Raw genomic sequence first — 23,637 nt, forward strand, 5'->3', positions numbered from 1 at the left:
TAAGGGATAATTGTCTATGATCCTCTTATGTTTTACATTTAAAATCTTTAACATAGGCCACACTATTAATTGAATTAAAATGTAATTAACTTAATATTCATTTTATGAATAAATACTAAATTGAATTGATAATCATACAAACATTTTTTTAAGAATGCAGTAGCAGTTCAAATAATTAGAATAAACAAAAAACAGTGCATCAGTGGGCTCATAATAGTATCAATTCGAGACTAACTTTTTAAGGCACAATAGCTATCTCTCAATATTCATAAAATTAGTTCAAGCCATTTCTACAGTTTTCGCCTTAGCCAACATTTAATTCTTTGTCAGTGCAGTTTTCCAGTCCTTCCTGTGCACGTCTTTGTTGGTTGTTATTAGCCAGCGTGAAGTCAATTGAGGATGCCGAGTCTGGCCTTGACACACTGTTACTTCCTGCTCGGCCACACTTGCACACACGGCGGACTTCCCGTTTCACTCTGACTGCTAACGACAGCTTCACAGGGTTCTAATAAAGCCTGCAAAACAAACTCACCATCATTATGGTTTTATGGAACTATTAAGCTATTTGAATAGGCGGGAGGAGTATTAATTAGCCAAGGTGATGAAATAGGCCCTATCATGAAAGTCTGCTGGGTGATTGTGATGGCATCGGACAGGCAGATCAAAGCTTGCAGGCAGGCTGGGAAAGTTTGGAGAGGAAAGCTGTTGTTTGGTGTCTCATTTCACGTAGCCCCAGGCAGATGGAAGAAGAAGGAGGGGGCAGAGTGAAAGTGCGAGAGAGAGGGAGAGTTGAAGATGAGGGGGAAAAAAAAGAGGCGGTGACAGATAATGCCCCTAAGTCCGACAATGCTCCCCCCTTCCAGCCAGCCTTTGTCATCGCCCCATGAGGGTAGCGGCAAGAGCAGAGAAGGAAAATGCTCCACTATTTCAGCCTTTATTCCCCCTCGTCAAAGTCCTCTGGTATAACATTGGGGCCGTGGTTGATGGGCTTGGGTATGATGTGGGTTAAAGTCTTGTCTGCCAGTACTCAGAGGAGGAGTAAACAGGGGCTTATTGTGGGCCACATCCAAAAAGAAAACCTGCTACTGTTTATGTCCCATTTACAGAAAGAAGGGAGTTTTTTTGTTGTTTGGAACTAGAGTGAATCATTGGCATTTAGAGAGGTTTAGGAGGGGGAAAGTGGACAGAAGAGTGAGGAGAGTAAAAAGGGGAGAGAAGTGAGATCATGTTTTTGTTATTATTATCGTGCACTCGTGTTGAGCCATGGATTAGCCATGCCATGACATCATTGTTTTTGTTTCATTTCAAGTCTCAGTCTGATATTGCCTAACTTTCCGAGCTCCAAGTCGGACCACAACACACACACACACACACACACACACACACTATCTAGTGCAACTTTCATTTGCCCGTAAACAGTGAGAATAGTGCTTTCTTTGGATTAACACTACATGTTATCATAAAAAGTCCCTCCAGAGTGCTGGCACACACAATTCACGGGCATGCCTTGTCACAAACACAGTTGGTGGGGCTGCAGCAACCTGTGAATAACCTTGGTGATGACAGAGAGAGAAAGGGATGGAGGAACAGGGACAGGGAGGGGTACACTGGGAAAGATCAGTAGGTCCCAGGTCCTCCCCAGTAGAGGAAACAAGCAGCAGCACCACCGTTCAGTCACAAAAGAACACGCATTCATATGAAGTGGAGTGAAGTTTAGCAAGAAGCGCGTCTGAAGATAAGCTTTTGGCGATAACACATGAGCTCATATCCAGGTGGGTGTCTTGGAACATGGCTCGCTTAGCACCAGTGAAGTATACACATATACACAAAACACAGCTGTCCCGTACTTCACCAGACAAAATAAACTACGAGAACATTTCTGAGGCAGTTTGTAACTTGCGGTCAAGTAAAGTGTGATCGCTTCCCAGTCCTCAGCAATGAAGACTGGCCTTTGCTTCCTTTCCAGAAATGACTTAATTCTATCATTGTACAATCTTCTTTAGGCACTTAAACAACGAGCACGCCCTCGATGACCGCAGCACTGCCCAGTGCCGAGTCCAAATGCAGGTGGTTCAGCAACTGGAGATACAGGTGGGCTCCTCGCACGCGCTCATACACCAACACACGCACTTAATTGTCACCACTTCCGAAACAAAGGCACGCTACGGACTCTTTTCAAGCTTGTCAATGGCGTTAACGCTTTTGAGGCGGAGGAGCCGTGTTTATGGAGAGCATTGGAGCTTGTAATTTAAAAGGAGCAGTCGGCGGGGAAGCTGCCATCGCCACTCCAATTATAAAGCTGCTGTGGTCACTGGCGAGAGCGAGCGAGGCGGAGAAGGAAGGGAAAAAAATGAAAAAGGCCCGCGTAAGAAAGCAAAAGAGGCATGCAGCAAGAAGGGCCTCAAAGTGGTTCTTGGAACATCGGAAGACCCCAGCAAAGGCTGAAACACAGATTAAAATGTTTTGTTTATAGTTGTAGGCCCAAATATATTTGGACCTGTAGCCCTCATAAAGTAAAAATTAAAGAATACATATACATAGTATATTTAGTTGATATCCCTTTTAAGATTCCCCACATCTGGCAAGACTATTGAGGTTCAAGAGTCTGCCTAATCATGGCTCACAATCTCTCATCTAGTTCATCCTTTAGGTGTTTCATGTGGGTCTTCCTCACCTAAGTCATTCAAGCATACCTTTACGGATGTAGGATTTGCCCGAGCCGTAAGCAAAGAATTGTCCAAGAAATGTAAATCAGTCAAGTGTCTCAACACCAATGCCCCTTAGTGAAAAGTAGCAAAACATCAGAATAGGACATTTTACTGAGACTGTAAGAGGTATAATACTAGCAACATTCATATTGACATGACTACAACAAATTAAACTGGGACTCTGAACTGCAGCAGTAAACATCATTTACTTGAAATGGTGAGAACTCCACCAGGGAACACAAAGTGACAGTTGAGCAAGCAGCGTCAAATCACATCAGGATGTCCATCTTCATCTCACTGACATGTCACTTCGTCCCTCAACAGTGACACACATACACATGCACACACATAGTGGGGCAAATTTTAAAAAAAAAGTATTTATTATCTGTCCATCTATACACACACACACAATATAATATAATATAATATATAAAGGAAACCTGGAATGTTGTGCACGCACACTCTTAAAAGAGATATCCTCAGGCTATAATAGCACCCATTTAAATCCAGTCAACAATGTCAAAAGGGAACAAGTGTTTCTGCAGGCTAGTGTGAACGTGGAGAATTTCTTTATGCCTTTTACTGCCCAGGGTATACTTACAGGCGTAATACTTTGTCAATATAGATAGCATTGAATTTAATTGAATGTGTGGATAACCTGAGCAACCATAACCTGTCATCCTCCTCCTCACAGCTGGCAAAAGAGAGCGAGCGACTCCAAGCCATGATGACCCACCTGCACATGCGACCCTCAGAGCCAAAGCCTTTTAACCAACCTGTGAGTTAACACTGGTGTATTGCATCACCTTATTTCATTTACATTACAAAAGAAAAACTTAGATGGAATTTGACTTTTTCTATCCCTATTTTGGCACAACAAAACGATCGACAGTATCACGTCTGTATCTTGACTTCTACGCCCTCTATTGACCAGAGAAGGCTGATGTGTTGCCAACCACCCCGTTTTCTTCTCCTCTTTTGAACAAAATTGAGTTGTTCATTATTTTTATGGAATATTTAAAGAGTACAATTTCTCATCTGCTCCAAGAGAAATACCAAAGCAGGTTGATGAGGGTTCGAAATTAGATATAATGGTTGTGAAAGTGAGTGTGCCAGTCTTTGTGTGTGTGTGTGTGGGGGGGGGGGGAGCATAGTGCTTGTTATTAGTCATCTGTCTAATGAATATTTCATTATTCAGATTTACGAAGAGTCCTATTAAAATATGAAGATGTTGAAATTAATTGTCAATTAGAGGAAGAGTGTCATAATTTGAGCTGATGTAAATGGTGTAGCTGAGTGGCGTGTGTGTGCATGTGTGCGTCTTTGGCTGGGCAGGGGAGGGGATCAGCTGCCATTATCATCTAATGGGAAATCAGGAAGAGGCGTGTTCTATCACCGCTGGAGACGAGCCTCTGGGTCAGGGATTGGAGGAGGAGGGGCAAGGGCGGGGCATCAGAATGGAAACAAAAGCTTGGCCTCAATTAACAGGGTCCGACTGTTGCCGTGGTGATTTGGCAGGGATGGAGCGTTAATGAAGTACCTGTTAAACAGTCCCGCCCCCTTGAGTCTGCTTAAATGGTGGCGAGGGGGAACCGCACACACACGCGTGCACACAGAGCTTTTAATTAGTCCTAAACTAGTCGCCATAACCTCTGTCCCATAGAGACTGCGGTTTGTGGTTATCCGTGTGTTTGTGTATGTGCATGCAAGGCCCTAATTGGACTGTATTCTTCCGTGAAGACTCGGCCACCGCAGAGTACTTGTGTTTGTGTTCCTTACAAACATGCCGTCGTGTGGTTTTGTTTTTGTAAACCATCTTAATTGCAGGAGTGTTTTATGTAGAAATGAGTCCTACTGAAGCGTTTGTATATATGGTCAGGGGGGATTATTTAAAATAGATAGAGGAAGCTGCAATGTGATGTCACCCTTCTTGAATGTGACCTGTTAAAGTGAAATGATGGAAAATTGAGATTTTGAGATAAAAGGAAAATATTTAACATTAGATAAATCTCCCTTTTCATCAATTAAAATGGCTATTATTATGTACCGAATCTTCTTCCAATCAAACTTTTTGCATTTACTTTAACCTTTAGTGGTGATGGAGAGGAAAAGGGCTTTCACCCAACCATTCACAATGTCATAAGACATTTTTGTTTATTTTAGTAAACATAAGATGCCATCTATCGGTTCTAGTTGTGGCAAAATAGATGAGGAAATAAAAGCACTGAATAATTTACTATACGTGTATCTCTTTTCAGTTGAACCTGGCTTCCAGTGGCTCTCTCTTGAAGCGCGAAAGCGACGTCTACCCAGAGGGTCTTCCTCACCCCCCCACCTCAGCTGCAACCCCCATTACCCCACTCCGTCAGGGACCTTCGGTTATCAGCTCCTCCAGCCTTCATACACACTCCCACTCCCACGCACATGGTGTTGGGCCCATACGTAGGCGAAACTCTGACAAATACTGCACCCCCATCGCTTCAGGTAGGCCCATGACCTGCATTGTCGTTTGAATTGGTTAATTTAGAAGTTAATGTCTTTTATCATTTTCTCTATGTGTGGAAACCATTTCTTATATTTTTTTTTGTGATTTGGGGTCTCTCATATTTAGAGCTGGCTCAGAACTGTGAGTTCTACAAGAACGCTGATGTCAGGCCTCCCTTTACCTACGCCTCTCTTATACGTCATGTAAGTGTCCATACTCCTCCTTCTTCACCTGTTTGTTTTCTCCTGTTAATTTCAGCCCATTCTGTCTTTGCCTTCAGGCCATTCTGGAGTCCCCTGACAGACAGTTGACTCTGAACGAGATCTACAACTGGTTTACACGAAAGTTTGCCTACTTTAGGAGGAACACGGCCACATGGAAGGTAAAGCCACATACATGTGATTCACACAGCTTTTTGACTATGTTAAAGTTCTATATTCTGCATCAAATAAATGAAACAATAATAACCATTATGAGAAAAGAGCTTTACATAGCCTGAAATAACAGTGTCTATTTCCCTTAATGATAAAATTACATTCTCACTATCCTTCAAAAGACCTAATTATTTGATTAAATTCATGAAGGAAATAGAGCAAATACAACTATAATCCCAATTTTAGTCACATAGATTTTAACATTTTTTTTCTCCTGTCTATCCAAAATATTTTTTATTGCAATGCTTACCTTAGAAAATTATTCAAATATTTTTCTAATTTTAACATTTATATTTATGATGTGGTAACTTAATTTCTAAAAAAAAAATCTTTGTTTTCCTATAATTTCCAATATACAACATTCAACCAAGCAAAGGGTCAAATATTTGAAAAATGTTTTTCTCAAAGTGACTAAATCAAGCATCTATACTGTTATTGAAACATAAGAAATGGCCAATATCCCCTTTTCAAACCCAAATTTACATTTAAATATTGTTTCTTATCATGGTATTAAATTATAAAACACTCGTTTTGAGGCAATTTAGGTTCAGACATGAATGATTGGTCAGTTATTGGCTCTTTCTGCCTGTGATTACACATTTTACGGTCACATTTTCCGACCAGTTGTCCTCTTACCATCAACTCACCTCACACTGCACATTCATTGCCTCATTACAGGACACTCACACACTTTACCCACACATCTGGCTTGAACCCAGCAATGCAGGTGCTGACCCATTCCTGCTGAAACCTCACACTTATTTGAGTGGCAGCTCCTCAAGACAGAATGAGAGAATGAATGTGAAGGGATTGGGCTGCCAAGGGACTCTAACCTTCTTCCTCAGAGTCCCAAAACTGAGGCGAGAAGGAGTAAATGATGAGGGTGCAAAGAGGGTAAAGAGATGGAAGATGGTCACACTGTCGAATGTCTATTTTACCTTCTCATCTTTAAATAAAGCCTTTAGAAATATATAGGCCTTTAAATTGGACTCTGCTTTGGCCTTATGTATTTATGCAGCAGCTCAGTGAAACAGGGCCATTGAGATGTATGCCCCTTAATAAGCCGTTAAATTTCATGAGGAGAGCAGCGGTGTCAAGCGAATGGAAGTCGTTGATCAGAGAAAGACGGGACCAGAGAAAGAAAAAATGGGCAAAAGGGAAAAATGGCGGTAGGAAAAAGGGGAGTTGGTCAATAATTGTTTCAACAATGGTTATCAAATTAGTAAAATAATATTTCAAATGTCATCTATTACGTTTGTCATTTTTACCATTCTGGATGAGGCCGTAAAATTGGAGCAAAGGATTTAGTTTTTAAATCACGTCAAATTCAAAGTGTTGTGTTTTTAAATGGGGCCTTCTGAGAAGGAAGGATGAGTGACATGAATGTTGTGACCCTCTCTAAATGACTCCTAATATTTTTAACTGAGAGAATCAGGCTTTCATCACGGAGACAAATGCAAATAATGCCTTTATAGCACCGGTCGCTCTCTCGTATGTGTGTGTGTGTGTGTGTGTGTGTTTGTGTGTGTGTGTGAGAGAGTGAATGAGTGAGAGTGTGTCTTCAGGGTGGCAGGCGGAGATTGGGGTCAGACTCATTTACAAAACTTAGCATCGCGGCTCAGGGGTTGAAGGGATGCGGGGGAGAGAGGCTTCCTGCGCTGATTATGGCTTGTGTAATTATGTGTGTTTGTGTGAATGCGTGTGTGAATGTGTGTGTAATTACGGCAACGAGTGATGCATGCCTGGCCTGTCCCTCCCTCTCGGCTTAGAACAGCATGTCAGAGAGAATATGCAGGATTTAATTATAGACGAATTAAAATTGGTAATGAAATTGGGCATGAACACACTACAAATGGCAGATGAAAAGGAAGGCCTGTCCCTGGGGGGAGGCGGACCAAGATAGGAGCGTGTCTAAGACTGTGTGTTTGCGTGGGGATGTGCCTGCATGTACGTGTATGCTTGATGTTGACGGATAACAAAAGAGTGTGATAAAATAATGCGTTTTTTTTCACGTCTTGGCTGTAGTGACAAATTTTCAATAGCAACAAAAAAATATTAATTTGTTTTTTTTCTGTATGGCATTTTGATGATGAACAATCCAGTTTTAAGGAATTTAGTTTTAACATTCAAGTGGAGGAAATGGGACTGTATTATTGCATCATTTTGATTTCATTCATTCATTAAATTATAGTTTTATTGTTGCAAGTATTTAAGACAACCAATGTCACCTGATACTGGATTTTTGTAATTGTACATTGTTTTTTATAGTTATTGTAGAAATAATATTATTACTTGTAGTATGAAGTATTTTAATCTTTTAAAAACCTGGTTTTGGTTTTATTCAACCCCAATTTACCAACACTGTTATGGATTTTTTTGTCTGGGTGAATGTTATTAGGAAGCAACTTTAAAAGTAATAAATTCTAAGAGTGCAATATTCAACCATTTAAGATGAAAAAAACTATCGTAGTTCAATTATTGTTCCTTCATTTTACATTTTAATTCACATGAAGGATAGTCACATTTGCAAAGTGGTAAAACCCTTTTTAAAAAAAAGAACGTCTCCTTTTGGGTTCTTTTCCCAGAATGCTGTGCGCCACAACTTGAGTCTGCACAAGTGTTTTGTTCGTGTTGAGAACGTGAAAGGGGCCGTATGGACCGTGGATGAAGTTGAATACCAAAAGAGGAGACCACCAAAGATGACTGGGTAAGTCCACTTACACACATGGTCCTGACACATAGGTTTCTTTGCCACGCTTGGTTGACATGAGCAAGAACTTATGGGTAATGGCATAAAGAATGCCTAAATGGACTCAGATTTACTGTATGTGTGTGTGTATGTGTGTGTGTGTTCCCTGTTAGTCAACACCATTAGCAGGCAGCTGTGTGAGATGCGCGGGAGAAACAAACCTTGTTAGTGAATGCAAACAGATGTTCCCTCAATTGCCAGAAAAAAAAACTGGGGTTAATTAAATGCACTCACACATGTATACACACACACACACACACACACACACACACACACACAGCTGCACATCAGCTATCAGACAGACTGCTATTGTGTGATCTTAAGCATCTGTTTATAGTCCATGCATGGTATTACTTAAAGCAACATCTTTGGGAGAATTGTACTAAGCCCGGGATGGGGTAACATTTGCACATATGGGCCCAACCTGGCATCTTCATCGCTTACCTATAATCACACTTTTTCTCATGTATGTCATCTGTGTGTGTGTGTGTGTGTGTAGGAGTCCCACTCTGGTGAAAAACATGATTTCCGGCCTGGGCTTTGGATCCCTAAACGCCAGCTACCAGGTAAAAATGCCCGCCTACGCCATCCCGCTTTTTCTTTGCCACATGCACACACACACAGACACACACACACACACACACACACACACAGACACACACAGACATACACACAGACACACACACACTTTCACTCCAACTAGCCAATCACAATCAAGGACACTAATATCAATTCCCTTTTATAATTAGCAGATTCCCTAACGACGTTCTCACCACCTCCCTCGTCTCCCTCATGAACCTCACCTCCCAACTCCCTCTCGCACCATGGCGCCACCCCCACTTGCGCGCACATACACACAAGCTGAGCACAGCTACATGCAATTTCGCACATGGTGTCAAGTAGTTGTCAATTAAGGTTACTGCATAAAATTATGGCCCGTGGCAAAAAAAAAAAAAAAAAAAAACAATCACTAGTTCTATGAGAGTTCCCCACACCTTTGTCCTTTTTGTTTTCCCACGTACGTGGGTGGACATGAGTGTCCAAGCTGGCCCAGCAGCAGCTGGATGCCAATGTGTTGGAAGCGCTGAAAGACGCGCACTTGGGACACTTGTTTCCTCTCCCTGAAGTTGACGCTTCATGTATTTGTGCGTGTTTGGGTTGAGGTTGCGGCTCGGAGTCCCTCAACATCCCTGTTTAGGCTCTCCGGTGAAAGCGCGGACTTTTGACTGACAGTCTCCTCCATGTGCGTGCACAACAGTTGATGGGGAATGTTCTGTGTGCAAGTGCCCCCTGGTGGTTAGCCAATTGTAGCCTGCAAAGTTCAATCTTTGCTTCCAAGGACTTGATTTGGTTTTTTTTATACAACCAACCCCAGGTTAACATTTGCTAATCAATAATAAATACTTTTCATATCGGTAAAATACTAATAATCGGCTGGCCACCAATTCAGTCCGCCGCCTCTGGCCTGAAGTCAGCTGGGATAGGCTCCAGCACCCCCTGCGACTCTAGTGAGGATAAAAGCGGTTCAGAAAATGAGATGAGATCTAAAATGTAAAAAAATGCCAGTTAATGTCTAAACGAAGCCATGCACAGCGGTGGCTGTGACAAATGTTAAGCCACGGGCCACTAATGAGCAAAATAGGCACAAATGGTCCCCGGCCTGTAAAATTTGACACAGCAGATAAAGCGTTTGAATAGTTACCTGGTATAAAACAAACCTGTAATATGTATGATGACTTTTCTGTGCAGGCGGCCCTGGCAGAGAGCAGTCTGTCCCTGCTTAACAGCCCCCCCTTGGTGACCCCTCCATCTGCAGCCAGCCTCAACATGCTGCATGTGGGCCATGATGATGTCAGCTCCACAGTGGAGCAGGTCAACAGTAACGGCAGCTGCAGTCCCACACTCAGCCCTCAGCAGTACAGGTACGCGCACACACACACAAACACACACACACACACAAGGTTTTTGACTTTTTTCAAATTGTACATCAGAACAATGGAGATGCTCCACATCTGAGAAATTAATGGTAGTTCCAACTTATTCCAACAAACCCATGACTACTAAGCTGAATAATATGTATGTACATATGTGATTATTTCATTCTGAATTTGACTATAGTTTGAGTTTGATTGATTTGATATGGGACAGAACATTTGAATGAACATATTTATAAGATCTTTTTTTTTTAGTCTACACAAATATTAAAGGTTTTGTTAGTTTTTGTCTCAAGATTCATCAAAAGTATTCAACTCTTACCTGGTTTATTTATATTTATATTTTAAATGTTTACAATGAAAATTAAATCTATTTAAAGAAGCTCACAATTGTCCTTTAGCTGATTTTTTTCCACCTCCAAAAATATAAATGTAATCATGTATTTTGAGTTATATAAAACACAACAGACAATATGACTAAAAATACAATTGAAAAAGAATTCAGATTAAACTGGAAATACTTGAAAAGTGCTGAAAAGTACAATTTATTTCAATCTTAGGAATAATTTTAGTTCATAAGAATTCTCCATGCCAAACATGTATGCATCATTCACCTGCAGCCACGCCATTCACGTGAAGGAGGAGCCCACCGACCTGGAGGAAGACTGTCGGCCCGTCTCCCTGTTGGCCGGGATTGCGCACAACCTGCCGTTGCCGAGCGACGACCGCGACCTGGAGGACGACCTCCCCGGTGACGATCTGGAGTGAGAAAGCTTTGACAGATTGGATCCGAGCTCATTCAGAAGAAACAATAACTACACTTGCGTAAAATGAAAGAAAACAAAAGAAAAAAAAAGACCAATGTTTTTATTTTTATTTGTTGGTATGAGCGCTCATTCAAGGAGGACATTGAGAAACTCCAAACAGGGTTTGAAGACCTCCGTTACATTAAGTCTGTGGAGCACTGCTTTAACTTCATGTCTCTTTTGACAAACACACACACACATACACACACACATATATATATACACACAAACTATGGCGCACAACATCACTAGTGGAAGTTACTTTCGGCCTCTGTGTGGAGGCCCAAACAGGTTCGGATGTAACCTCCTACTTACTCTCCTCACTGAGGCTCCCCGGCTTGTCATGTAGGTCTACATTAAATGTCTGTTTCAAAGGAAAAACACACACAAAGTACACTTGCTGTGTGACCACGTGTATATAGATTTGGAGCATTCGCAAGGGAGCTGTGCAGTATACCTCTCCATCTCCCTACACGCTTTGGAGTCAATCTTTCATCAGATCCCAACCATAACGTTTGGGTTTCAGGGTGGGAATAGGGAAAGATTCTTTCAAAGATTACCTCGGACTGCGCCCCCAACTCATCCTGAGAGTTCCCCCGTCTCCACATCCCTGACCGGGGCGGGGGAGGTGTGGCCTCTCTTTGCTTGTGAGGTATAAAAAAAAAAAAAAGAAGAAAAGAAAAAAAATAAGACATTGTCCCAGCCACCCGAAAAGACTGCAAGAAAAGGAACATCCAGTGCTCTCTCTTCTTCTTCTTTGTTTGGGATTGAGGAGTGACTTTGGAACACTCATAGAAGAAAAGTGTCTATAGAAATATTGTGACTTTGGAGAAAAGATTTTTTTAAAAAAAGGAACCTGTCAACAGCATGGAGAAAAAAAAAACGTGGTAGCTTTATCATTTGCTTTTATTCGGTGTTATCATTTTGTTTTTTATTTGTGAGGAGCATTTAGTGGTGTTTCTTTTCGGATGTATCTTTTCTGCCAATGCTGGTGTAGTTTTGTATTCTTTTTGTGTTAGATTTTTTTCTTTTTTTTTCCACACCATTCCAAAAGAGTTTGTAAAGAGAACACGCAGTATTGTTCCCCTGTCCCTTTCACTCCAAAAGTAGCAGGCTAGAAATTTGGAAATAGCACTTAAAAGTTACCATTATCCAAACAAATTATTTAACAGCATTTTTTTTTCTTTTTACATTGTCTTATTCGTTTATTTTTGGTTGTCTTCTTAGTTGAGATATCCGTAATGCTTTAAAAAAAAAGTGAGAGTAAGAGAGAGATTATACGTATATAGATGCAGTCAGAGAATACCTCATCCAACATAGGTTCCAATGTCATAAAAAAAACAAAAACAAATAGGGACTTCTTTGTATGGGATACCAAAACGTGGCTGGATTTAAAGTGTGTGCTCGTGATTAGTTACCGTGTCAACGCTATCTACGATTCAATGTGAGGACGTGTTTAAGGAATACCATGTGAGATTTTTCAGTTTGTAATTATGTTGATCCATTAGCAAAAGATTATTGCTTTCTACACACTGACATACCAAAATTTAACATCATCTTCTAAATCTATTACCAACTTCTTACTCCCATCCTATTTTTGTTACAGGTAACCAAAGAAATATTTAGAGAACCAAAAACCCTGTAGTTCATTTGACCTTTTATGTTTATTATTTCATTCTCATGTTTATTCTTAAAAAAAAAAACTAACTGGCCAAAAGACAACAAACCAGGAGTTTGAGCTCATTATATTTGAATTGTTATTTTAAAATATATATTGTTTGAAAGTTAAACAGGACTTGAAGTGCTGACCATTTCCCCAAACCAAAGTGTGAGAAGCATACTACAAAAAAAGTGTTTTTTTTTTCAGTTACAAACTGCTCTTATTAAGTTTAAGGCCAAATATACAAAGGAGTATTTACACTATATTGAAAAGAAGAGGAAAAAGTGAAAGTAGAAAGTGGGGGAATCCTATTTTTATTTATTGAAATGAGTTTGTTTTCCAGATTCAATTTAAAAATTGAATATCAAATTCACTCATAATGTTTTAAATCACTTCTGCCGAACAAAACAAACTAGAACAAGCAAACAGATTGCATAGCAAACTTCATAATATGGTTTACTCGACAATATTATTATATGTCAAAATCATTTTTTATTGTTTTTATTTTGATATCCTCATCTTTTCAATGTAGTTCTAATACTCCTTGGAACCAATATGTACTACCACGTGCACAGTTCCTCTTACAAAGGCAAAAAAAGAAGAAAAAAGAAAGCACTTAGAAGTAAAAGCGTCATTCTCAGGCTGAAGTGTGTTCCAAACACAATCCCAGGACTATAGTCATTCCAAATATGTGTAGCAATTAATCTTTCCATAAAGAGGGAACAAATAGTAATGCTGAAACGATACCAATGTAAGAGGACAACAACCGAGGGACATCTTGTATGACAAAAGTCGACATTTTCATTCATAACTTTTGCACTTGACACCATTTTCTTATTTAATTGAAGAAGCCTGCAGTTCAAACAGCAACTTATTTCTTCCGAGAAGCAAAAGACAGACCAAAAAGAACACTACCTCCTTCTCTCTTTTGAACATTCACCCCCAACCCTATTCTTCCTCAATAATAACAATGTGTGTAATCCCTGAAACTTTTGCTCCAACCCTCCCCAAAAAAACCAAACACGATGAACAGTAAAGACTACCTCGCCCTGGCTGCGACCTGAAGCATTCTCTGCAGCTCAAAATGTCACTCGAGTGAAAAACGACGGAGAATCCACTGATTAGGGCAACGTGTTGTTGCAGGGAAACTGTTAGGAGACGTGATGATTGGCAGAATTTATGATACACACATGCATGGGTGGCACAGAGGCATTGGCGCTGGGCGACATGGGTTTGTGCAAACAGAAGCTCTGACCAAATATCCAAAGACCCCCCCCCTCCAAAATCCCAGTAACCAATCCCTGAGAGAACACACAAACACACACTCGTCATGGCTCATTCAGTCCAAACAAGAGGAACTGCTGCATTCAGTCAAATATGTAAATGATCTTGTGCTTTAAGGTACACCTGTAAACAAGGCGCTTTTATAAAAAAAAAAAGAAAAAACAAAGAAAAAAATGTTCACAGGTCACCACGTAACATTTCTTGGCATAATATGATGTATTCTTGTGTATTAATGATTGACTTATCTCTCCGGGGCATTCTTTGCTTTAATTTTGGCTTCTTTATTTTGTTTTTATTTTTTATTTGTGTGTGTCTTTCCTGCACCTGTTTAGCTATTGTAAAGCTTACGGCTCTGGTTCCTATACTGTACTGCTATTGCTGAACTATATGTATTTATCATATTAAGTACTGCAGGTATCTTGGTTTTGATAGTTTTCTTTTTTTTCCCCGTGTTTTCACTTCATAAAAACGTCTGGGACGCTGATGTTTTTTTTTTGTTTTTTCCTAAAGTGTATTAACGCTAAACAAAAAGGAAAAAAAAGGTTAAAAGAATAAAAGTTAGAGCAGTGGTTTAGGTAAGATCTGTTTGTATATTTATCTTAGCTAGGTCTATTTTGATACTTTTTTTGTCTCTGTACTGCATTTATCTGTTTTTAAGGAAAAAAAACACAAATGGATGAACTAAAAATTGACTTCAATATGTATCGATACCTCAGAAGGACTTTTTTTCTCTCAATGACAGGACCAAAACCTCTGAAAAGAAAACGAGTGTAAGAATATTTCGCCTCGCTCCTGCTTTACACAAATGTGGACTGTCTGTTGGTCCTTTCAGGTGCCAATATTGTGTCCCTCTGACCCCTGATCCTTCTCATTCCTTAGCTGACCTCTGCTCTGCGAAGTTGTCAATCATCCGCAGGCAGGATAGGGGTGTGACTGATCACACAGTTTGCTCCCTTAAATCCTGTCGAGGCAGTTCAAATGCTTGCATTGTTGATGCGCTCATCCTCCCTCTTTTCTTTCTTTTTTTTGTTTTGTTTTTTCTTCTTCTTTTTTTTTTGTGTGTGTGGTCACGGTACCAAAATGTGGACTGGCGCTCTGAGATGCAGCTCTCCGTCTGACTACCAAAGTCCAAACTCCTGAACTGTAACCAAACTGATACTTTAACCAAACTGAAAGCGAGCTACTTCCAAAAGTCTCCATTGATATCACAGATCACCTTCACTGGATAGCTGTTATCTCTTGTATACATACGTCTGTGATGAATGGCTTTCTAGGACTGCCCCGACTCAGAAGCTAAAATTGAGGCCCGATCATCGTGTGTGATTGGATGGATCTCAGATATCTTTTAAAAGGGGGGAAGGGACTGTCAAAGTGGAGCACTGACTATTTTAAACAAGTCCAAATGACCACTTCAGCTGTCCTCTGGTTAAACCTTAGGAATGTGTGTACATTTTCAGCGGTGACTCTTAAGTGTGTCATTACTTATTTTCACTTTATGGCTTTGCTTATTTTGTTGCTATTTCTTGTTCTTTGCAAGTGTCACCAGACTTAGAAGTTGGGGGGGGCGGCTAGGTGGTGGTTTTAAAACAGAGTGGTGCCTCCATGCCACGTCAATGCCAGTCACTGCCCTTTCTTTCATGCTGTATAAAACACACACACGTACACACACATGCATATATCTGTGTATTTGTAACCTGAATCTTCTTGTGTCTGTCCATGCAGACAATAAAAAAACTGTACAGTAGGTCTAGTTGCATGTAATCTGTACTAATTATTGACAATGGCATTATAAAATGCAATAAAATACTTATTACACTGTCCTATTCTGAGTCCTTGTTACTTGAGCAAATGCTAGTTATAAGAGTTCTACATTACTATTAGTAAAAGTTAGGGTTAGGGTTAGGACACTTTTTCACTTAGTTGTTTCTGTGTACTTCTTGTCAAGAGACTCAAATGATTACCAAAGAAAGTGTAGTCACTTGGTGGGGCAGGGGTTTGTTCACTGGACTCCTGCCTGGGAGACCTGGGTTCCAGTCCCGGTTGGGACGCTTTTTCACTTAGTTGTTTCTGTGGACTTCTTCTCAAGACACTCAAATGATGACAAAGGAAAGTATTCACTTGGTGGAGTAGTGGTTAACTCACCTGTCTCCCATCTGGGAGACCTGGGTTTGTTTCCCGGTTGAGACACTTTTTCACTTAGTTATTTCTGTGGACTTATTGGAAAGACACTGAAATGATTACAAAGAAAAGTGTAGTCACTTGGTTGGCGTAGAGGTTAGATCACAGGACTCCCTTCTGGGAGACCTGGGTTTGATTCCTGCTGCCGCCGTTTGGCTGATCACTGAACCAAGTAGTGTAGTAGGTGGAACAAGAAGAAAAAAAAAGAGAAAAGCCTTTTACATTTATATTAAACACTTAGTCAAAAAAGGTTATATTCCAAACTGCCGAATTGCTGACGGCCTTTTTAAATGACTTCACAAAATTGTACAAATTAAAAAAGAAAAGAAATAGAATCATATTGTACATATATGCGACCAGCACTCCTAAGGAAGTTATTATTATTATTAAAGCAATGAGGAGACATTGATTGAACAACGCTGTACTATAAACATTTTCTGTAATGAACCTGAAACTGATGAAAGAGTCTACGATAATAAAAATCCTTGATCATTATGTAAAAAAAAAAAGAACACAGAGTTATTGTTGGGTTTCTTTTTTAATAAATTATATCTAAACCACCACCAGATAACTTGTTTTTCTTTCCTGCATAGGAAAAAATTGATTTTATCATCCTGATAAAGCTTTGGTTATCAGGGAGTTTTAGATGTAAGTATTTTTGATTGGTATTTTTATTGATGTATAGGGGAATTCCATAGATGAGCAGCAAGATCCTCACTTTACTGTATGAGCGTGGTAATTGCAAAATTACGCCACGCCACAGGAGAACAGTAGTTGTTGGCTGCAACAAAAAAGAACAGCTATTGTGCGTAGGCCAACCAGCTGTTTAAATTTGGCACATGCGCGGTACCTCATTCTTTCAGGAAGCCATTTCACTTCCGGCGGTCGAGACACATGTATCCGAACGAGGTAAGTTCTCTTGCGTTTTACGGTCATAAGTGCGTTTTATCACGCCATCGTGAGACTTATTAGTAATCGATTGAGCCCAAAACGCCGGTTAATCTGTTACTTTAATGCCAGCTTCAACACACCGTCGACAATTGAAGTTTGAGAGCCTTTTCCTCTCCAGATGTGTGCCGCATCTGACTAGCTATTTTAGCGTTAGTGACACGACGACACTTTTCATTTGGCTTTAATCGTATTGTCCGTTTTCTGTCCATTATTCCGTCGTGTAGAAATACTTTTAATCTAATCAAACAAAGTCGAGATGTCAATGTAAGTATAGTTAGTTTGAGGTTTAGATGACATCCAGTGGCACGACTTGTGTTGTATGTAAACAGATTTCACACTTAACATTATTGATGCAAAATAGTTATGTCAACTTTCTTATAACTGTTATCGCTACTGTGTATATTTAATCGCCTTATCTGTACTAAACGCCTCAATTATTAATTGTTCTGATTTCACTCTAAACATTATTGATGCAAAAATAGTTATGTCTACTTTCTTCTAACTTATTGCTACTGTGTATATTTAATCACCTTGTCTGATAATGGGAAAAGAAAAGCTCAACACGGGGCACTAACTTATTTTCATTTATTAGCTTGATCGTATATTAATAAGTTTTTTGTCAGATTTATCAGCATGAGTATAGTTAGTTTGATGGGTAGATGCTCTCCTAAATTAATTAAATTAATGTTGGATGTAAAGATAGATTCCACCACGAGTGCCATTTCCAATTTGTAATTGTTCTGATTTCACACTAAAAAATATTGATACAAAAATGGTTACGTCAACTTTCTTCTAACTGTTATTGCTACTGTGTATATTTAATCGCCTTGTCTGAAAAGGGAAAAGAATAGCACGTAGCAGTCAGTAACTTATTTTCATTCATTATCTTGATTGTATATTATTAAGTTTGTTGTAAGATTTCTCCATTTTGCAATAATAGTTTTGCAACTCCCAACTAGTTTGGTTAAATCAAGTTCTCTCTTTTTAGCATCCGGATGCAGCTCTTCCAGTGTCCAGAACACACGCCCTCGAGGTTAAAGGAGAGGAGATTGGGCCAGATCAAGGTAAAATGAATTCCAAAGAAAACATTAAGCCTTTTTGGTGAATCTTAATTCTCTATATTAAGTTTTGTTTTCTTCTTTGTACACATCAGGTCCATGTCACTTGTGACTTATCTGCACTTCAGAGATGACTGGCAGGCTTCTCAAAGGTTAACGTATTTGTTTATTGCAAAGTATCCAAGTCTTCATCCAAACTAAATAAAAGCTTTAAATATTATAATCTTGTGGAACTCCATGATGTGATATCTGATCTTTATGGTGAGGTTTCACTGAACATAAGTTGGTGTTGTGACCTCTTATATAGGTAAAATCCACAAGGAAATTATTAAAGATTAGAAACTTCATTTGTTAAAGTAGATTTATCTTAAGTCAATTTCCCGAGTACAAGACTAGTGTTTATTCTTTCTTCAAGTGTTTACTCTCCTTGGTTAAAAAAAAAAAAAAAATCCTAAATATATATTGTTTCTCCAGCTTTATAAAAAAAATATTCTAAATGTTAACTGCTCCAACTTTCTTTTAAAATATGGTTTATTCCTTCAGCTATTAAAAAAATGTTAAATTCCCCTTAGTTTTAAAAAAAATTAAATCCTAAATATATTATTTCTCCAGCATTTTAAAAAAATATTCTAAGTGTTAACTGCTCAAACTTTCTTTTAAAATATGGTTTATTTCTCCAGCTTTAAAAAAAAAAAAGATTCTAAATGTTTATTGCTCCAACTTTTAAAAAAAATATTATTTATGCCCCCAGCTTTTAAAGAAAATATATGCTAAATATATACACCCCTAATTTCTGGATATTCAATTTATTCTCCCGGCTTTTTGTTCTAATTTTTTTATTGTTCATTCCCCCAGCTTTTTTTCCTACATAGATTCCACCATCTTTTATTTTCAATTTTTTTGCCTAAGTGTTTATTCCCCCAGCATTTTTAAAAAAAATATTCTAAGTGTTTATTGCCCTTTTTTTTGTTCATTTTTCTAAGTGTTTATTGCCCTTTTTTTTGTTCATTTTTTTTCTAAGTGTTTATTGCCCTTTTTTTTGTTCATTTTTTTTCTAAGTGTTTATTGCTCTTTTTTTTTGTTCATTATTTATTTTATTTAATTTTTCTAAGTGTTTTTTCCAAATTTAAAATGTTTATTTGTAAATAAAATATTTTAACTTTGATTGTGACTTGCATCTTTTGTTAAAGACAAAACACATGCATACATTTAAAAGCTTTTATTTTGAAAAACTTGAACAAAATAAAGTAATTCCTCCAGTCACCAGCAGGAAATCCAGGAAATAAAAGCTCCAGCTTTTATTTTGAAAAAGTTTGTAGATTGGTTCCCGTTGGTGGTCCAGCATCGTAAAAAATCGAATCTTCTCCACCCCCTGGTGGAGAAGATTCGAAAATTGAAAAAGGGGGGTTAGTACACAGTTAGTTCAAAAAACAATGAGAAGGGCTCACCTTTTATTTTGAAAAATGAAGTAGTTCCTCCTGTCACCAGCAGGAAATCCAGAAAATAAAAGCTCCAGCTTTTATTTTGAAAAAGTTTGTAGATTGGTTGGTGGTCCAGCACCGTAAAAAATCGAATCTTCTCCACCCCCTGGTGGAATTCTGGAAAAACAAAAAAAAGGGTTAAGGCACAATGTTAGTTAAAAAACCAATGAGAAGGGCTTACCTTTTATTTTGAAAAATGTCAAACTGGTACACGATCCAGCAGAGAAAAAAATTAAGGCATCTGAGCCTATCTGTTCAATGGTGGAATTCTGTAAAACAAGAAGGTGTCAATACATGAAGTTTAGGACAACTTTTATTTTGAAAAATGCATAGATCAGTGCTGGCTATTACACCAATCTATGCATTTTTTTCAAAATAAAAGGCAAGACCTTGCAAATGGTTGAGTAAAAAATATATTCACAAGGGCTTACCTTTTATCTTGAAAAAAATGCATAGATCAATGCTGGATGTTACACCAGAATTAATCTACAATTTTTTTTCAAAATAAAAGGCAAGACCTTGCAAATGTTTTTTAACTTAACCATTTGCAAGTGAGATTTTACCAGAATCAGGGAGTGGTGTAGTCCATCTCGACTTGGGTGGAATTCTGGAAACAAAAAAAAGGGTCAATATACAAAGTTAAGTAAAAAAAAAAACATTTGCAAGGTCTCAACTTTTATCTTGAAAAAATGCATAGATCAGTGCTGGATGTTACACCAGAATCAATCTATGCATTTTTGTAAAAATACATTCGCAAGGAAGGTTTTACCAGAATTGGGGAAATCTTTTGTTTTGGGAAAAAAATAAAACATTTGGGGCTAAATACTTTTGCCATGAGTTTTTCAGTCAATCATTTAAAATCTATTCATTCTTAAAATGCTTGTTTTTCTCTTCTTACACCAAGAAAAAAAGTTATTTTACCATACACGAGTCAAAAATGACCCATGCACTATGGTTGAATAAATCCCTCACTTATATTTTGTCAAAACCACATTTAAAACTAAAAGTTAAAAGATCCAAGCCCTGAGGTCTTTAAGAAAGTTAATGGGGTAAAAGTACATGATTGTTTTAATCCATCAAATATTAGCGGTTCCACTACATGGAAGATGATTTATTTAAATTCAGAAAAATGTGAAAAGCCACATTGAAACTCACAAGCAAAAGCTACTTCTCTATTTGCCATTATAGTATTTATTTTAAAAATTAAATTCAATATGCATAAACCTACTTTAAATTTTTCCTTTATCGCAACATGTCTGGTCTACATTAACCATGATAATTAAGGGATTACCGTTTAGCCTAGAGGTCTTTGAAAAAGTTAAGGGGCTAAAATTTTATAATTTATTTAAGTGCTCAGTGCATGGCAGACTACTTTTTTAAATTCAGAAAAATGTGAAAAGCCACATTGAAACTCAAGCAGAAGCTACTCTTCACTTGCCACTATAGTATGTTTTTTTTAAATTAAATTCAATAGGGATGACCCTAATTTAAATTTTTCCTTTATAGCAGCCATGTCTTTTCTACATTAACCACGATAATCGAGGGATTACTGCTTAACCCTGAGGTCTTAAAGAAAGCTAAGGGGCTAAAATTATATTATTTATTTAAGTGCCTAGTGCCACTACATGGCATATTACTTTTTTGAAATCAGAAAAATGTGAAAAGCCACACTGAAACTCAAGCGGAAGCTACCCCACTTGCCACTATAGTATTTTTTAAAATTAAATTCAATTGGGTTGACCCTACTTTGCGGTTTTTCCATTTATCACGGTCCACATTAACCGCGATAATCGAGGGATTACTGTAAAGTCCTTTCGCATCCACTAATGCATTTGTGTGGGTGACTTATCCAGATTTTTGCAATTAAAAAAACGCAAAGTCATTTAGTGATTTCATTCAAAATTGGACGAAAAACGAGCCAATTGCGCAAATCCTTAAATACTGAGAGCTGACGTTTAAATGTTAAACGGGGAAAATCGGAACTATTTAAAAATGACCCACTTGGTTATGGCGTCGACGAGTTGATCCTTTCTGGTCGTTTCGGCCACATTCTTGATGTTTCCCAGTAGTCGGTGGTGCTCGTTGAGGGACTGAAACACACAAAGGAATGATTAGTTTTAAAACAAAGAGCGATCGGTAACGCAATGCAGCCAATTTGTTTGCAAACATTTTGCCGTCACGGCTGCATCATGCTAACGGAGCATGCTACCGTCAACGATCACTCTTAAGATGAGAACCGGGGCTTCGAAATCCCCAAACGACGACATACAACATGTGCAGCAACGTCTAGTGAGAAGTTTGACAGCCATTCTTCGTCAAATCGTCAGCTCTGAGCAGCTCTGCAGTACACGCCCGTGCAGTCTCAATCGCCATTTTGCTGGATGACATCGACTATTTGAACTCTCACCTCGGCCACGCCCATTAAACATAGAAAAACACAAAATAGAAATTGTTTTCATAATAACGTGCATTAGTCAGTGTGTGTGTGTATATGTAAAAGGTTATATTCCGAACGTTTTATCCAAGGAAATTGGGTGAAACACTTAGTCAGTTTTTGGACAAAATGATTCATCCACCACTGAATACTTATTCAATTAAAAACACAGACATTAATAATTATTCTTTTACCTGAACAATTGTGGGAAAATCTTTGCCTGCACTGGGAATTGAACCAGGGACCAAAGAGTTGGCAAACTGATGATTTACCCACTGGGCCACCACCCTGTGAGAGAAAGCAGTAGTACTAGTACTTTTACCTTTTTCATTTACCTGATGACTTAGTGAAAAAAACATTGCAAACACTAGGATTTGAACCCAGAACCAAAGAGAAAGGAGACTGATGACTGGGCCACCACTCTTCAACATTCATCTTTAGTACTTGTTGTTTTGTCTACTTTCTTTACCTGAATAATAGTGGGAAAATCTTTGCAAGCATTAGGATTTGAACCCAGGACCTAAGACCTAAGAAACGGGGTGAAACACTTAGTCATTTTTTTTCACAAAATGCTTCATCCAGCAATGAAGACTTATACACTCAGACATTAGAACTTATTCTTTTAACGGAATAATATTGGGAAAATCTTTGCTTTCACCTGGATTTGAACCCAGGACCACAGAGGTGAGAGACTGATGACTTATCCATGCGCCACCACCCTGTGAGAGAAAGCAGTAGTACTTGTTCTCTCTTTTTAATTGAATTGAATGCTTTCATTGTCATTATACAAGTATAATGAGATTTAAAGCTTTCACCACATAGTGCACAAATAACAGCAGACAACCATTCACCCACACCCTCATACCTAGGGCTAATCAGGCTACAATGCATGTCTTTGGAATGTGGAAGGAAACCAGAAAACCCGGAGAAAACCCACGAGGCATGTTCAGGAGAACATGCAAACTCCACACATTTGGAATAGGCTGAATTTGTACCCAGGTTCCCCACTGTGAGGCCGACGGGCAAACCACTCATTCGCAGGGCTACCCAAGTTATCAATGATGTGATCAAAATGTCAAATTAATGTAGAAAAAAATGTGAAGCTCAGCTTAGCTGCCTTGTGATGGATAGATAACAACTAATGCTGAGTCAAGTTTACAGAGTTTGTGTTGTGATACAGAGAGCAACCACCAGGAGGAGTAAACAAACCGGACAACACAAGCAGCATGTCACAAACATCCAGTGACAGGATGCTGCCAACAGGGTGAGACAGAGAGTTCAACACACTGAGTAGGTTAAGGTATCTACCTATCTGTACACTTGGTGATGGAGTAACACTGTCAACCAGGCAGGATGGATTGATTGAGGTGTTTATGCTTCAAACTTGTATAGTTTTTGTCACCTTGCAAAATACTTCCTTTCCTTCCTTGCGCTTTCTCTCGCTGCAAGTTTGGCATATGCCCTCCAGCTTATCT

General features: G+C 38.8%; 1 protein-coding gene and 3 long non-coding RNA genes across 8 annotated transcripts in view; 2 read left to right on the forward strand and 2 right to left on the reverse strand.

The window, feature by feature from the left end:
* The window catches only part of foxp4 (forkhead box P4), a 123,169-nt gene extending 107,289 nt beyond the window's left edge, over positions 1 to 15,880 (forward strand). For all 5 annotated transcript variants that reach the window (XM_077726171.1, XM_077726174.1, XM_077726172.1 and 2 more), the window contains 9 exons: positions 2,004 to 2,091; positions 3,403 to 3,486; positions 4,967 to 5,192; positions 5,320 to 5,396; positions 5,474 to 5,575; positions 8,213 to 8,334; positions 8,876 to 8,942; positions 10,126 to 10,298; positions 10,931 to 15,880. In XM_077726171.1, the coding sequence (XP_077582297.1) occupies positions 2,004 to 2,091; positions 3,403 to 3,486; positions 4,967 to 5,192; positions 5,320 to 5,396; positions 5,474 to 5,575; positions 8,213 to 8,334; positions 8,876 to 8,942; positions 10,126 to 10,298; positions 10,931 to 11,078 (1,087 nt within the window). In that variant the 3' untranslated portion in view covers positions 11,079 to 15,880. The remainder of the gene's footprint in view (positions 1 to 2,003; positions 2,092 to 3,402; positions 3,487 to 4,966; positions 5,193 to 5,319; positions 5,397 to 5,473; positions 5,576 to 8,212; positions 8,335 to 8,875; positions 8,943 to 10,125; positions 10,299 to 10,930) is intronic.
* Positions 15,881 to 17,026: 1,146 nt separating this feature from the next.
* LOC144203323 (uncharacterized) lies at positions 17,027 to 19,412 on the forward strand. Its single transcript, XR_013327667.1, has 3 exons — positions 17,027 to 17,147; positions 18,178 to 18,253; positions 18,343 to 19,412. It is a non-coding gene; the product is annotated as an uncharacterized LOC144203323 (long non-coding RNA).
* A 39-nt stretch (positions 19,413 to 19,451) lies between these two features.
* LOC144203690 (uncharacterized) lies at positions 19,452 to 19,794 on the reverse strand. Its single transcript, XR_013327749.1, has 2 exons — positions 19,696 to 19,794; positions 19,452 to 19,619 (listed from the first exon to the last, which is right to left on the reverse strand). It is a non-coding gene; the product is annotated as an uncharacterized LOC144203690 (long non-coding RNA).
* Positions 19,795 to 19,910: 116 nt separating this feature from the next.
* LOC144203308 (uncharacterized) lies at positions 19,911 to 22,315 on the reverse strand. Its single transcript, XR_013327656.1, has 4 exons — positions 21,998 to 22,315; positions 21,730 to 21,818; positions 20,292 to 20,335; positions 19,911 to 19,997 (listed from the first exon to the last, which is right to left on the reverse strand). It is a non-coding gene; the product is annotated as an uncharacterized LOC144203308 (long non-coding RNA).
* Positions 22,316 to 23,637: the final 1,322 nt, after the last annotated feature.

The sequence above is a fragment of the Stigmatopora nigra genome, chromosome 10 (assembly GCF_051989575.1).
Source record: "Stigmatopora nigra isolate UIUO_SnigA chromosome 10, RoL_Snig_1.1, whole genome shotgun sequence".
NCBI lineage: Eukaryota > Metazoa > Chordata > Actinopteri > Syngnathiformes > Syngnathidae > Stigmatopora > Stigmatopora nigra.